Raw genomic sequence first — 15359 nt, forward strand, 5'->3', positions numbered from 1 at the left:
TACATGCAAACACAGGCACACTCCCTCAAGTGGAGCACAAAAGCAATGCAGCCCTCCAGCGGCAATCCCCACCCGTGTCTGCGTCCCCACCACTCCTCCGCTCCCTCCAGAGGCAAGGGTCATGCTGGCTTTGGGAACCATCATTTCCTTGGTTTTCCTTATGATGTTCACCACTTGCGTATATATCCCTAAAGATTACATTTCCATTTTGCCTATCAATGCACATAGCTAGCTCCCCGTCTGCTCGTTTTATCTTTATATAATACTCAGTTAGATGAATATATTATATTTATCCATTCTGCTGTCTATGAGCATTTAGGCTGCTTTCAGTTGGGGCTACTACAAATAATGCCACGACGAACACTCTTGAATGTGTCTCCTGGTCCTCAGGTGCTGGAGTTTCTTTATGCTGCACACCTGACAGGGAAACACTGCAGCACGAGAATGCGCGTTTCACTAGGAGATGCCAATCTGTGTTCCAAAATTATGCTGCCTCTCCCTCCCTGAAAGACACTGATAAACCCACTCCACTTACACAGAGGAGGGGTCACGGCGGCTCGAGGCCAAGAAAACCTAGTTCATCACCAGACTGGCAAGTTAAAGCTGCATCTTGATACCTCCTCTGTAAGACAAAGCCCAAGATTTTAAAATTCTGAGCTGAGCCAGAACCAGCAATCCAAATGGCTGGGCTTTCCACAAGAAAAAATGTCACAAACTCTGCCAAATGAATGAAGTAACATCTATGGATTCGGTGCAGACCCACCTGCCCATACTACTAAATATAAGCAATAAGTACAAACGTGTCCCTGAGATATTCAGCACAGAAAGACCGCAGACCGATCAATCCCAATCTGCCGAGGGTGGAGGGGGAGTGAGGAGGGGTCCTGGAGGCCGCCCACCAGCTGCTGCCACATACCTGTACACTGGCTGCATCTCCCTTGCTATGCCAATGACGGCGCCGGGCAGGAAGTTATCGAACTCCTCAAACAATTCCCGGATGTTGGTCTTGTACTTTAGGTCTAGGTCCAGCTGAATTATCCGCAGGATCTCTGGAGGAGAGAACAATACAATAATGAGACAGACACACATCCTGGGAGGCTCAGCCACTGACAGAAAATGAAGTGGAAGGTGCAGAAAAGGGTACTGGATTATTCTTGCTGTCACTGAATAATGCAAAGACACTGCTTGAAACAAAGGCCCTTCATCTACCAGCAAGCCCCCACTCACTAGAAGCCTTCATAAAAAACAGTGGCCCTGTGGATTTCCTTCCAATTGCAGACATACAGTTTCTGTAAAACTAGGCAACCAGATCCTCCAGTTTAGGCCACTGTCCTGGTGTAATTGGCAACAGAGCACCATTTCATTCTCAAAAGTATCTGATTTAGATGATACAGTACATGGACACCCTACTGAAAACTCAAAACATACAGGTGTTTCTCTTTGGGGTACAGGTAGTAAGTGACCCACAGAAGTCATTATTGCTTCAGGTTCTTATTCCTATATATTTCTGCAAACCTAGGTATGGGTGGAGTTAGAATGCTGACCCAGAGAGAAACAGCTAAAAGACCTCAGATACTGTTTTTGGGGTTTTTTTTTTTTTAACATCTTTATTGGAGTATAATTGCTTTACAGTGTTGTGTTAGTTTCTGCTTTATAACAAAGTGAATCAGCTGTATGTATACATATATCCCCATATCCCCTCCCCTCTTGCGTCTCCCTCCCACCCTCCCTATCACACCTCTCTAGGTGGTCACAAAGCAGGGAGCTGATCTCCCTGTGCCATGCAGCTGCTTTCCACTAGCTAGCTATTTTACATCTGGTAGTGTATATATGTCCATGCCACTCTCTCACTTCGTCCCAGCTTACCCTTCCCCCTCCCCATGTCTTCAAGTCCATTCTCTACGTCTGTGTCTTTATTCCTGTCCTGCCCCTAGGATCATAAGAACCATTTTTTTTTTTAGGTTCCATATATATGTGTTAGCATACGGTATTTGTTTTTCTCTTTCTGACTTACTTCACTCTGTATGACAGACTCTAGATCCATCCACCTCAGTACAAATTACTCAATTTCATTTCTCAAAAACTAGTTTTTAAAGACAGTCTTAAAAATAATCATATTTATATGCATCATAGTTAATAGTCTGGTATAAGATCAAGGCCAAACAGTGACTTTGAGAAATCCTGAACAACTGGATTAGTTTAGATCTATCCCTGAATTAAAGCTGGCTATTAATTTTTTATTCCAGCTTGCAAAACTCATATCTAGTTTCTTGAACTGGATATTGTACACAAAGGGTTTTATTCTTTCTTCTAACTTGTAATATGCATTCAGCTGAGGAGTGTATTTCCCATATCCACTGAACTTTCCAACTCAAGTTACACTTCCAGTTTCCTCCCCCAATTAGTTTTTGTATACTTGCAGGGTCACATTTTGTTTTGTACCTTCCTTCTTTAAAAATGATAAATAGTACTTCTAGAGACAACTACCCTATCCTCGTTACACCTACAGTCTGCTTGATATGTCACTTACCAGTTGAAATTACAGTAACAACTGTGTGCTGTAAATATAAAAATGTTTAAAGAGAACACTGACAAATAAGGTTTATAGAAATATCATATTAACTTAAGACTTGGCTATGGCTAAAGATGGGAGAGCAAAATGTATTTGAAATTTGACAGAATTTTTACTTCACAATAACCTAATATTACTGATAAAAGTGAAGGGGCAGTTGAAAATGGGTAATATTGAAATAACTGTTAGCTAGCTTATGGAATAATGTGTTCATAGTCAGCCAAAGATAGCAGACGACTAAAATGGTGCTCTGAAGTTCTGACATGGCACTTACAGCTGCAAGTTGCTAGGTTACAAGCAAGGTGTACATAGATGGAAAGGAACAGATAATATAAAAAGTCTATGTAGATAGGAGATTCATATTTTATTTCTTCAGTGACATATTTACCGTTGAATATAAATTAAAGGCCTGCTTGCACACCAAAGCCAGGTCCTTTAGGTGGTTCAGTCAAAGAGGTAAGACCTCCGGCTGGCTCACATGAGAAGCATCCACTCCTTGGCCCAGGTTTTGGGATTCTGCCAGCCTTGAGTTCATCAATAATTTTTTCAGTATCCTTAGGTGTCAGATCCTCAAAGTAGTTGTCATTTATTTGAACCACTGGTGTGTTTACACAGGCCCCTGAACATTCCACTTCTGTAAGAGTGAAAAGTTTGTCTGGTGTAGCCTCTCCAACCTTTATTCCAAGCTTTTTCTGAATGGCCTCCAGTATGCTGTCGGAGTTACGAAGCACACAAGGGAAGCACGCAAGGCGTAGTAGTGCAGACTTGAACATGTTTTCCAACTGGCTTTTGGTTATACATTGTATAAAAAGTTGCTACTTCATATACTCTCATTGGAGGTACTTGTAAAACTTCTGCAACCTTGTTCATAGCAGAGATGGGCAGCCATCCATTCTGTCTTTGGGCTAAATCCAGGACTGGAAGCACAGCTGCTGCTTTATGCCCTTCTGGGTAGTTTTTTACAATTGCCTCTATCCTCTTATAGTTTTCCGGTGTGAAATCAAATGGAGCATCTGGGTTATTCTCAGGAGTATCTCTCTGCACAAGTAAGGCTCCTCCAGCTCCATTCTGCACAGCTGTCTTATGCAAATTCCTTATATGTCTTCCCCACTGGGCAGCGAAGCCAGCCGCGTGGGCCCAGAGCACCGCAGAGAGGAACATGGCAGGCCAAACTGCGGGCCTTCGGGCTGCACCAGGCCTACTGTTATGTTTTTAATCCACTGTCTGAAAGACTAACTGAGCTATAATTAGACAGACTGACTCTCACAATCACCTGGCTCTTAAGAGCTGTTTGCTTCCGTTGCCCCCAGATGACTCAGGGGCGAGAAGGGAGGAGAGAGGCGTTGAGTTCATTCTCCATCCTTCATCCAACAGGACTGTCTGAGCTCCTGGGCTGGTGCTGCCAGCAGGGGACCAGACACCAAGCTGACTGGGCCCTGCCCTCAGGGAGGGACACTCAGGTGACTGAAAACAGTAAGGGGGGACCTAGTGATGTGAGGTGGAAGAGGGGCCACTCGGGGTTAAGTGATGAAGGAGAAAGAGTAGTACTAAGAGAAGGCCTGGCCTGGGAATCAGACCACAAGGGAGCAGATTCCAGTCCTGCTGTTGATTAATTCTGTGACCCTGGGGAAATTATTTCACTTCTCTAAACCTCAGCTTTTTCATTTGTTAGTGCAGATGATACAGTGTGCCTCGGGAGGCTGTGATGCCGAGAAGACGAGATAACAGGTGAGAAACATCATCCAGGCTGTAGGCTCCACAGGAACCCAGGGTCTGGAGAGTAGGGAACTCACTAGAGCCTGAGGCAGTTGAGGAAGACTGAACAGAAGAAGGAGACTTGGGCAGGCGAGGAGCAGTGAGGAAACAGCACCACCTACCCAGAGTGCCGGGCTCCCCCTCAACTCTCCACCACCCTCTCCCAGTGGCCCAGCTCCAGAGCATGGCGCTGTCAGGACCCACTGCCCATGGAGGCCCCCTGAAGGCAGGGACCCCATCTTTGACATCTTGGCCTCTGTCCACTCATAGTGCGGGGCTTGGCATTCAGTAAATACTCAGGAACGTTTGTGGAATTCAACAGTCACTCTCTAGATTAGTTTATGAAGAAATCACAGCTCATGATTCAAGAAAACTGATTCATTTGTCTCTGTTCTACTTTCCTTTATGATGCAGAAACACATCAGTAATTGATATCCCATATGAGTTTTCTGGAAAAAAAATAAGTGCCAGTAGGTGAGAATCCAGCTGCCCGGGCCAGAGGGGAGCAGGCTGCTTCTTGGGCCCCTGCGGGAAGGGGGTAGATGAGAATGGGCCCCAGGCCAGTTCGGACCCGGCGGCCTGCCTGCCTTCACACTGCCCACCCCACACGTAAATGTGAGCAAAACTGCCACTTTCCCTCCTGCACTAAAGACAATAATCACAACTACCTAGAAACTAGGAAGGGTGATGACCCAGGAGACTGGAGGTCAGCAAGCCCATGTGGTGACGTGGCTGCCTCCTAGAAGCTGCCGTAAACCGGGAAGGAGAAGAGAAACAGGCCACAAGGTGGAGTCTCTGGGCACCTGCTGCTCTCAGAGGTGGCCCTGGGGAACAGAGGTAAGGAACCTGATGGTGACCTGAGGGAAGGACACTGTGTCCCAGGAGAGAATGTCCAGGCATGAGTTGCAGCCATCAAGAAGTCATGATGGGGAGGCCCCACCACATACACCCCTTCAGCCATTTCTCTCCTTTCTTTCAGTCCATCTCCTGCATCCCGAGCTCCCAAATCCAGGGTTTCAGGCAGCTCTTACACAAGGTAGAGCAGAGCCCTCATGAGACAGGGACAGGATGGCACCATCATCCCAAACAGAGAGATCCCATCATCGCCAGGGGTGGGGATGGTGAGAGGACAATAGGGTGTTTGACCTGGAGATGGGAGGCCTCAAGGAAGTATGGTGGTAGTTCTGTGGCACCATCAGGGCTATGAAAGAAAGAGAACTCTCATCCTCACGGCCCTGGGAGTACTTCCAATAATATCAGCGAACGCTACATAAGAAGCACCCTTTCTCCGAGTGGTTTGTAAGTGTCTGGTATTATTACACAGGCAACAGTTTTATTTCTCATAACCACCCGACATGTTAAGTGGAGTTATTCCCATGTTTAAATGAAGAACCAGAGGCTTAGAAAGGTTAAAAACAATAGCCCAAGGTCCCACAACCAACAAGTCTCGGAGCTGGGATCTGAACCCAGGTCTGCTTGACTTGAAAGCCCAGCATGCTCTTCCTAGTAGACCCTGATTCTGCTTGTGACGGGAGAGGAGCTCCTGGGAGGTAAGTTTTAGCTCCACTGCTACCCACACAGGAGGCCTGGGAGCACGGAGAAGTGCCAAAGACCTTGATAGACAAAAAGCAGAGCGACAGCCTGGGCAACTGAGAATTATGAGGAAGTCCTCTATATAATAGCGGTAATTTCACTATAATTAGAGAAATTCCTGATCGAGGGGCCATTTGGTCTGTCAATCAGTCATTCTTCCTTGAAAGCTTACCATGTGCTATGTGTACTCTCGGGTCTTTCAAGATCATCTAAATCCTACTTAATCTGCCTGAAGCAACCCGAATACCTCCTTCCCTGGCCTGCCTGGACAGGACCTGGGCAGAGGGCCGAGCTCAAGGACATCAGATTCTCTTGAGGAGACCCAGTTCCTGCATTTGGGCAGAGCCTGGCCTTGTCTTAATACGCCCCTCAGTAAATCTGAACCCTTTCCCGGACCTTTAGGGACTGGCTGGGAGTGAACTTGGGTAGGTCACGTGCAACCCTAAGACACAGGAATTTGAGCTGCTTTAATATTTTTTATAACGCCTCCTTGGTAAAGCACCTTTCAGGAAGGATTTGCTTAAGCTTGGGAAGACTTCTTTCAGGAGGGCCTTCACCACACAAGGTTAACTGATCGGAAAGGAAAGAGGCAGGAGCTCCGGCATGAAGTGACCCCCTCACACCAATGTGAAAGGACTGACCCAGCCGTCAACTTTCAGGCTGAGGCAGGAGGACCCTCCCTTCTATTCAGGGAGGCCGACAGCTCCCAGCACAGCCTGCACTAACATGCAGGCATCTGTCCAGACAGTTATCCTTTTATGTAATTGTGAAAGAAGATGCCAAGTTGTAAATGTCGCTGCTGAAAAGAGGAAGATGCTTACCAGGAAGGCTGGAATTCATTAGGATGAGTTTTTTTTTTTTTTTTTTTTTTTTTTGCGGTACGCGGGCCTCTCACTGTTGTGGCCTCTCCCGTTGCGGAGCACAGGCTCCGGACGCGCAGGCTCAGTGGCCATGGCTCACGGGCCCAGCCGCTCAGTGGCATGTGGGATCTTCCCGGACCGGGGCAAGAACCCGCGTTCCCTGCATCGGCAGGCGGACTCTCAACCACTGCGCCACCAGGGAAGCCCTAGGATGAGATTTTTCAAAGGGCCCTGTTCCTCTGGTCCTTGATATAGTCACCTCTGTGGGAACTACATCCGGAGCGTTTTATACATAATGCTGAAAGACTGTTTTGAGGATGAAACAAGGTTGATATGTGGAAGTAGCAGCCACAGTGATGGCCCAGAGAAGATGCTGGTTGCAGGACAGCTGTAATGCCAGCAGTAAGACCACTGAAATGTAAGGAATAAATGAATGAGATAACTGCTCCCAAAGCAAAGAGGAGATGAAATCTATAAAGCACTGGGGAGAATGTTTGAGCAAAAGGAGGAATAGTAGTCTACAAAACGCAAAAAAATGTCTTGCATCTCAGGCTGGTTGAATGTCTGCCATGTCAGAATCCCATGAAAAGAAAGCAAAAAAGGTAGTGGACAGAATAATCTAGGATAATGCATTTGAAAAGGGAACCTGATAATAACTGAGGCCAATATACCCATTTACAAGATTGGGAAACCGAGGACCAAAGAAGCAGAAGGACTTGCCAGGGATTACACAGTCCAGCTAAGTGGCCAAGCTGATCCCAGAACCCAGGTCTTCTGACTCCCTAGCCAATGGTCTCATGTTAACTAGCCCCCCTGCCACCACCCACTCCCAGCATGGACCATGAACTCCTAGGGAGCAGAAGATATTGTGTAATGGCCCAGAGGGTTGTGCACAAGACTTGCCAGGCACCCAACACAACTAGCTCATGGAGGATCTGCAAATGACCCATGAAAATGTAAACCTGAAGATTAATAAGTAGTAGCCAAAGAAAAGAAAGACTTTCGTGACCCACACAGTTTGTAGTCAACTTTTGGAAATGGGAAAATGGCTCTCCATATTCTCACATTAACCTCAGGCACAGATGTTAAAAAAACAAACAAATCTTTACATTCCTCTAAGAACATACCTTGAGCTGTGCTAAATTCAAAGGGAGGCAGGAACCTGACTTAGCATCTCAGAGCCACCCATGGAGACTCAAGCTCAGCACTCCGTGTGAGAGCCACGCAACCAGCAGTCAAGCACTGTCCGCCCCGCGCCCACCATCCTCTGTTCTAGGCAGACCTGTGCATTCCTGGGAATGTGTCTGCTGCTACGTTCAATCAGTTGGGTGAGGGGCATTCCGACCAGCCCCTCAGACTTAAAATCTTCTCACATACATGTTTAAATCACAAAAACAAGAACTGAAGTATCAGTGTGTGCCTAGGTCATGTTCTCAGGTAGAAGGAAGCTTGGCTCACGTGTTAGGAAGAGACCTGTGTGTGCACCTGGTGTTTGAGGAACACACTTGTGGCTGGTCATCCTCCTCAGGTGAGTTCAACTCCCTGATGCTGGTTGCCCAAGCCTCTTGGTAAATGATGGAACCTGGAAAAGCTTCTGGCATTCCCACCTCATGGCTCAGCAGCTGGAGCTTTAAACGCTGGTTTCCACGGAGGACAATAGTTCGGCAAGAGCTCAGAAAAGCTGACCTGGGATATTTCAGGAAATGGAAGAATTGCTGCCTACAAGATATAGAAGGTGGTTCAGGGGTCACACAGGAGTGGTGAATGTGTGATTACAAGATAGGATCCACTGAAGTATGTCAACTCAAACTGGGAAAAGATGCTCAGGACCTAGGTGGGCTTTCTGGTCTAAGACATAGTTCCTCTTGAGCTTCAACTCCATGGGATAAAGTAAAAAATGTGGTGCCGTCTTCACAAGAGGAGGTCGGCTCGCCTCGTCCTCTCATGCTCCAGTTTTAGGCCAACAACATGGTGCCACTCGGTTCTAACAAGTTGGAAAAGGAAAGACAAGATCCCAAGTGCTGGCTCAAAATGCGCTTTCAAGACCTTCAAATCCCCATTACCATCATCACCACCCTGACCCTGGATGGCACTGAGGAGGTTCCAACTGCCCAGGTGATTGTTCTTGGGGTTCAGAAAGCCCACCCCCACTGCTGTGTCTGAGGCCCTGAGCACCAGCCTGGCTGGGCTGTAGGGTTGATGCCTCTGCACAAGTACACTGCAGAAGGCAATGTCTATGGCCTTAAAACCAGCTGGGAGGTTCCCAAGTCAACATTCCCCGATGGAAACAGGCTTGAGACAGCTCATCATCAGCCTCCAATTAAATCAGCCACAAGGCATGTCATCTGACCATGGATGGAATTACAACCCGGAGTGAGTAATTAAGGATACCCCCAAACAAACAAAAGGATTTTAAAAAACCTCCTTTCCTCTCCCCTCCCTTCTCCTATCCCCAGAAACAACAGACACATCTTAACACACACAAAACAACACAAAACATAATAGGTCAGGAAATGATGAGAAGGTAAAGACTCCCTTGGGGGAGCACTGAGCCCCCCATCCTGGGCAGCAGACGGGCCTTCTCCAGGGGCAGATGAACCATGTAAGCACCTTCTCTCCCTCTGTGTTTTGAAAGAGCATCAGAGCTTCCCAGAGATAAATATTTATAACACATTAGAGGGCCCTCACCTCTGAACATCAGCCCAAGCTTTCCACTAACCCGGAGGGGGCTTGGGGAGGAAGGGAAATTATGACAACTCCAAGCAATGCGGGGCATCATGAGGCTGAGGACCTGGAAGCAGCTGCTTAGAAAGGGAGCTCACTTTCTCATTGTCTGCTTGGCAAGATTGCAGCAATTTGCCACCTGCTTTATCATCATCTGGAGCTTGTTAATTGCTGCTCAGCAGCACCTCTGGCCTGCAGGACCCAAAGGGCACCTGAAAGGGGTGGAGACTTCCTCTAAGGGTAAGAGGCTCCTGACCGGGGAGGAGACAGTCCCGACGTGCCACACCAGCCACACCAGCCCGGCATTTCCTGCTAGAGGGTTTCAGGCTGTGTGTGACGGAGGGCCCGCCATTGCGCTCCACAGACCCAAGCTGTGTCCCCGAGGGGGTCCGAGGCTGGAATGCGCCGGGGCGGTTCTCACATCCGACAGGGAACTTGGGTCACCTCCCAGCTGGGCTTCGCCATTCCCTTCCCCGTGCAAGGCCCAGCTGCGGGACAGCTGGTTAACTGTGGGAATAGCTGGCACGAAGGAACACAGTGGAACATGCCAAGCGTCCAAGGGGCTCCTCCAGCCTGGTCAGCTAAACGCTCCCTCCCTCGGAGCAGGGAGAGTGTGTCTGTGCCAGGCCCATTGCTGGGGCTTTACAACTACTGACCCAGCGCACGAACCTCCACTCTGCTCTGCTGGGTGGGTATCAGGACCCCCCATCTTCAAATGAGGAAGTTGAGGCTCAGAGAGTTTTGGCGACTCACCTTGGACAACCTGGCAAGGAAGCGTCAGAGTTGAGAGCAAGCCACTTCACTCAAGGCCCCCACCCTCAAGGAACTTGAAGACTATTGGGGTACTCTTTCATTGAACAAGGGCCAATGGAGAAGTTTCAGGAAAAAGAAGTTTCATGCCACAAAATTAAGTAGAAAGGAAGTTCTGAAGCCCCACACTTGCTCTGAAGCCCCGCGTTTCCCTGCCTTGCAGGTCCCTGGATGGCCAGGATACAGCCGTGCTCGGGTCTGCAGGCTCAGCGCAGCCAGGAAGTCCCCCAGGCTAATCTATGCTTTCCACATCAGCAGCCGGCCCCCTCCCCTGAGGGAGGAGGGGAAGGGAAAGGAAACTGAGTTCACAAGAGTGATTAATACAACCTGTTAGCAGCTCTGGTGAAAGGCTTTGGGGCCAAGAGGTTGAAATTAATGACCAGAGTCAGTTTTATGTATTAACTACAAAGCAAATTCTTTCTTCTAGCCCTACTCAGCCCTCTCAAAATGAAGCGTGGAGTGTTAGCTATGGCTCAGCCTTAACAGTTTTTACAACTATTGGCTCCTGTTTTGTGGACAAAACAAAGCATTACGAAAAGACACGGTTTTCGCTTCAGCAACAGTGCAACGGGAGTCTCCTCCCTCATCCTTAGCACCTTCTGTGACTTGGTATAAATCATATCCTTTAGGATAGGACAGAATTTATTTTGAACTTGGCTGAAAAACTTTAGGAACATATATAAGAAGACAACACATAAAACACCCAGCCTCAATTTTCCTCTCACTTATAAGGCCAATATGAAATTACAGCTCATGTACTTCTCTGTGAAGTTCAATATGCAGGGGAAATTGAATTTTAGATTTGAACAGCAGAATATCCCACTTTCTTTCATTTCTATGGAATGGATGTCCATGGTTCCTGCTGGCCTCTCCACAGCTTACAGCTCTCTGATGTCTGCTATAGACTTTATTTCTTGTCTCCAAACGTGTAAACTCTCCTTCCTGTTGGGGGCAGGACCACACTGCGACTTTGTTCACCAACACTGAGTCTATGCCTGGTCTCTGCTCTTCATCAGCAGGCTTTTTTCACGGACCCCTAGGGATGGCAGCTGTAGAAAGCAGTCCTCTCCGGGCAGAATTAATAGGTATTTTCTGGAAATAGCGATACAGCCAGCAGTTACCATGGGTCTGCCCAAACGGTCAAAGCAGGACTTTGCCAATTCCTCATTCTGAGGTTTTTTACTGGAAGTATATGGTTCTTGCTTCTAATCCCATCTGCCCTCTCTCTTTCCATCTTCCAGCCACTTGCTTCCTCTGCAATGGCATTTGAACCTACCCCAGACACACAGATTCCATTCAGAATTAGGGAAACTAACAAAGGTTTTGTCCCATTGCCTTGCAGTTCCTCATCCCCAAGCTCTGCCCTGACACACGCTCCTGTCCCTGGGCCTGGCCAGCACCCCCCGCCCCCTTCAGTTCACTCAGATGACAATGACAATAACAGGACTGGTTCCTTATATTGTACAGCACATAGCGATGTTCAAAGTGCATTCCCAGATCACAAAACTCTTTCCCATGCTTTGGCTCATTTAATCTTTACAACAACCCTAGGGGGCAGGTGCATCTCTGTGGGTTGGGTCCAACTGCACATAGCAGAAGACCTAAAGTAACAATGGTTTAAACACACATAAGACCATAGCTAAGCCATCCAGGGATGGGATGGCTGCTTTGTGAAGTTATCAAGGGTCCAGGCTCCTTCTACCTTTTCATTCTGCTATCCTAGGTCTGGTTTCCATCCTCAAGGTCACCTCATGGTTCAAGATGGCTACTGATGCTCCAGCCAACCTGGCTGCATTCCAGGCAACAGAAAGGAGGAAGGAGAAAAGGCCCTCCCTCTTCTTTGCCCCCTGCAATAAGGCAGACCTTTTAGGCAACCTTCCTGGAAGTCCTTAACAGTTCTTCTTATATCACACCAGACAAAATTTAGTCACATGGCCACACCTAGCTGCAAGGGAAGCTGTGGAATATATTCTTTTACTGGGCACAATGCTGCTCCCAAATAAATGGGATTCAGTTAAAAATGAAAAAGGACAGAATAGAGCAGCAACTAGCAGTTCCACAGCAAGCAAGTATTCATTCCACTCACTCTGCACATGAAGAAGTAGGGGCCCAAAGAGATTAGGTTTTGCTAAGGTCACATGGTCAATAACGGCAACACAGGAACTAAGTCCACATCATCTGACCCATGTCCAGACTCTCTTTCCTCGTTCACAAAGTCCCTGTGCCGCAGTGGAGCCACTAGCGTGTTCCTGCCTGGACTCCTGTCTGCTCACCTTCCAGACCGTTGCTCAGCCCTCACCTGTTCCGTGACGGCCTACCATCACCTACCTACCTACCTACTGAGATCTGCGCCTGCCAGTCCTGGATGCCATCGTGAAGGATGCCTGTCCTTCACTGCCTGCCTCTCACTTCCCTCCCTGCCTGGCTCCTTGCCCTGTGCCCCAACATGTGTCTTCAAATCTGGGCATGGTCACTAGTAAGATGAGCCAAGCCAGCGCCAACCCAGACCCCAGCGAGCTGGAGCACACCCCAAAACTCTGTAATGCCCGTGGAGTTCTGTGAGAAGGGTGCCTCACCTGGGCCCTGCCCCACAAGGATCGCTGACATCTCCTAACACTGTTTCTGGTGGTGAACCTCTTGCGTGGCCGGCGCCTTGTTCCATTCTGACACTGAAATCGCATTTCCTGCATGCTGCGTGGCTGTGCGCTAGAGCAGGATGCTGACCTTCAGGTCTCTGACAACAACACCTGAGCAAGCACAGGCAGTTTTGCTTTCAAGGTCCTAGCACCCTGGCCACTTCTTTCACTTCACAAAAAACAAAGGCTTCTGATTTTGGCAGCAGTTCTTCCTGGTATGAACAATGGATCCGTCCCTCTTTCCTGGGGCTGAACTCCCTGAGTCCCTTTCACCCAGCAGACTCATCCTTCTCCAATGGGGCTTACAGCTCACCACCACCCTCAGACTCAAGGCTGCGGATCTCCTTCAGCATCCTCTCTAGCTGATACAGCGGGAGGATCTGCAAGAGAGGGATGGGCACCACCGAGATGCTTACACCAGGAGGGAAGTGGATCAGGCAGAGAACAGCCAACTTCTCCCCAAGGGGAGAAAGCCTGCCCTCGGGCACACGCCTGACTTCTCCCTGGCACCATGGAGGAGTTGAGGAAAGAGAGGCCCCATATCATTCCTTGTGCCCAGAAATCCACATTATGGCAACTTGCAAGGAGAAAAACCAGTTTCTCCACTTTATGAACCCAGAAAATACCTCTCTGAGACAGGTGAAGATCCACCCATTCCCTTACCTTTTGAAGCAGGAGAAAAAAATCTGTTTTTCTTTCTAAAACATTAAAAGGTTTTAGTCTTTTCAGGAGGAAAACTTGTGATGGTTTGCAAACTGACTTGGCTATGGGCAAATGGCTCTCCAGGTTCCCTGCCTCCTGAGCCAGGCCTCCTGAGAAAATGTTACATTATTTTGACTTTTATGCTACATTACAAAAAGAAAGATGGAAACCATAGCAAAATGAATAGACAACCTACAGACTGGGAGAAAATATTTGCAAATGATGCTACCGACAAGGGTTTAATTTCCAAAATATGCAAACAGCTCATACAACTCAATAACAAAAAAACCACACAACCCAATAAAAAAAAATGGGCAGAAGACCTAAATAGACATTTCTCCAAAGAAGACATACAGATGGCCAAAAGGTACATGAAACGATGCTCAACATTACTAATTATCAGAGAAATGCAAATCAAAACTACAGTGAGGTACCACCTCACACCTGTCAGAATGCCCATCATCAAAAAGTCTACAAATAATAAATGCTGCAGAGGGAGAAAAGCAAAGGAAAAATTTACACTCCTACACTGTTGGTGGGAATATAAATTTGTGCAGCCAATATGGAGAACAGTATGGAGGTGCCTTAAAAAACTAAAATAGAGTTGCCATATGATCCAGCAATCCCACTCCTGAGCATATATCTGGAGAAAACTCTAATTCGAAAAGATACATGCACCCCAATGTTCATAGCAGCACTATTTACAATAGCCAAGACATGGAAACAACCTAAATGTCCATCAACAGATGAATGGATAAAGAAGATGTGGTATATATATACAATGGCATATTACTCAGCCATAAAAAAGAATGAAATAATGCCATTTGCAGCAACATGGACAGACCTAGAGATTATCATACTAAGTGAAGTAAATCAGAAAGAGAAAGACAAATATTATATGATATCACTTATATGTGCAATGTAAAATATGATACAAATGAACTTACTTCCAAAACTCACAGACATAGAAAACACACCTATGGTTACCAAATGGTAAGGGGGAAGGGAGAGATAAATTAGATGTTTGGGATTAACAGATACACACTACTGTATATAAAACAGATAACCAACAAGGACCTATTGTATAGCACAGGGAACTATATTTAATATCCTGTAATAAACCATAATGGAAAAGAATATGAAAAAGAATACACACACACATATATATACACACACATATATATAACTCAATCACTTTGCTATACATCAGAAACTAATATAAAACCGTAAATCAACCATACATACTTCCATAAGAAAAAAAATGAACTATCTATCATCATCTATAAAATGATGAGGTTCCCATATGCCTGGGAACAAGGTACTGGGCTAGCTCATTTTTACATATTTTACCTAATTTAATCCTTACAAGTAGGGTTTATTGTCCCCATTTTATAGTTTTCTCCCATCCAAAATACAGTCTATGTTTCATTGCTTTCATCCCTGTTTACCAAGGTTAAGACGAGCCCCTCCTACTATGAATCTAAGAAGAATTACCCAAGAATGTGGAGTAGTCAAAAGACTGGCCCCTATGCTGGGAGTCCAGATTCCAATTTTCATTCAAAATCCTTTTTATAACTTGTTCCCATCACAGACGCAACAATTGAAAAGATTCTACCAAATTGTACTTATGCACTGATTGATTCATTCACTTGTTTTAATTTTAATTTCTTTTAATTAATTTAGTTTCTGGCTTTTAATTAAATAAAA

General features: G+C 46.7%; 1 protein-coding gene and 1 pseudogene across 2 annotated transcripts in view; both read right to left on the reverse strand.

The window, feature by feature from the left end:
• The window catches only part of XXYLT1 (xyloside xylosyltransferase 1), a 203442-nt gene that overhangs the window by 80948 nt on the left and 107135 nt on the right, over window positions 1–15359 (reverse strand). The window contains exon 3 of the mRNA XM_081235934.1: window positions 917–1049. Within this exon, the coding sequence (XP_081092060.1) occupies window positions 917–1049 (133 nt within the window). The remainder of the gene's footprint in view (window positions 1–916; window positions 1050–15359) is intronic.
• On the reverse strand, window positions 2948–3750 carry LOC308617819 (NADH dehydrogenase [ubiquinone] flavoprotein 2, mitochondrial-like; annotated as a pseudogene). Its single transcript has one exon. The product of its transcript is annotated as an NADH dehydrogenase [ubiquinone] flavoprotein 2, mitochondrial-like (transcript).

The sequence above is a fragment of the Mesoplodon bidens genome (assembly GCF_964165515.1).
Source record: "Mesoplodon bidens genome assembly, chromosome: 5".
NCBI lineage: Eukaryota > Metazoa > Chordata > Mammalia > Artiodactyla > Ziphiidae > Mesoplodon > Mesoplodon bidens.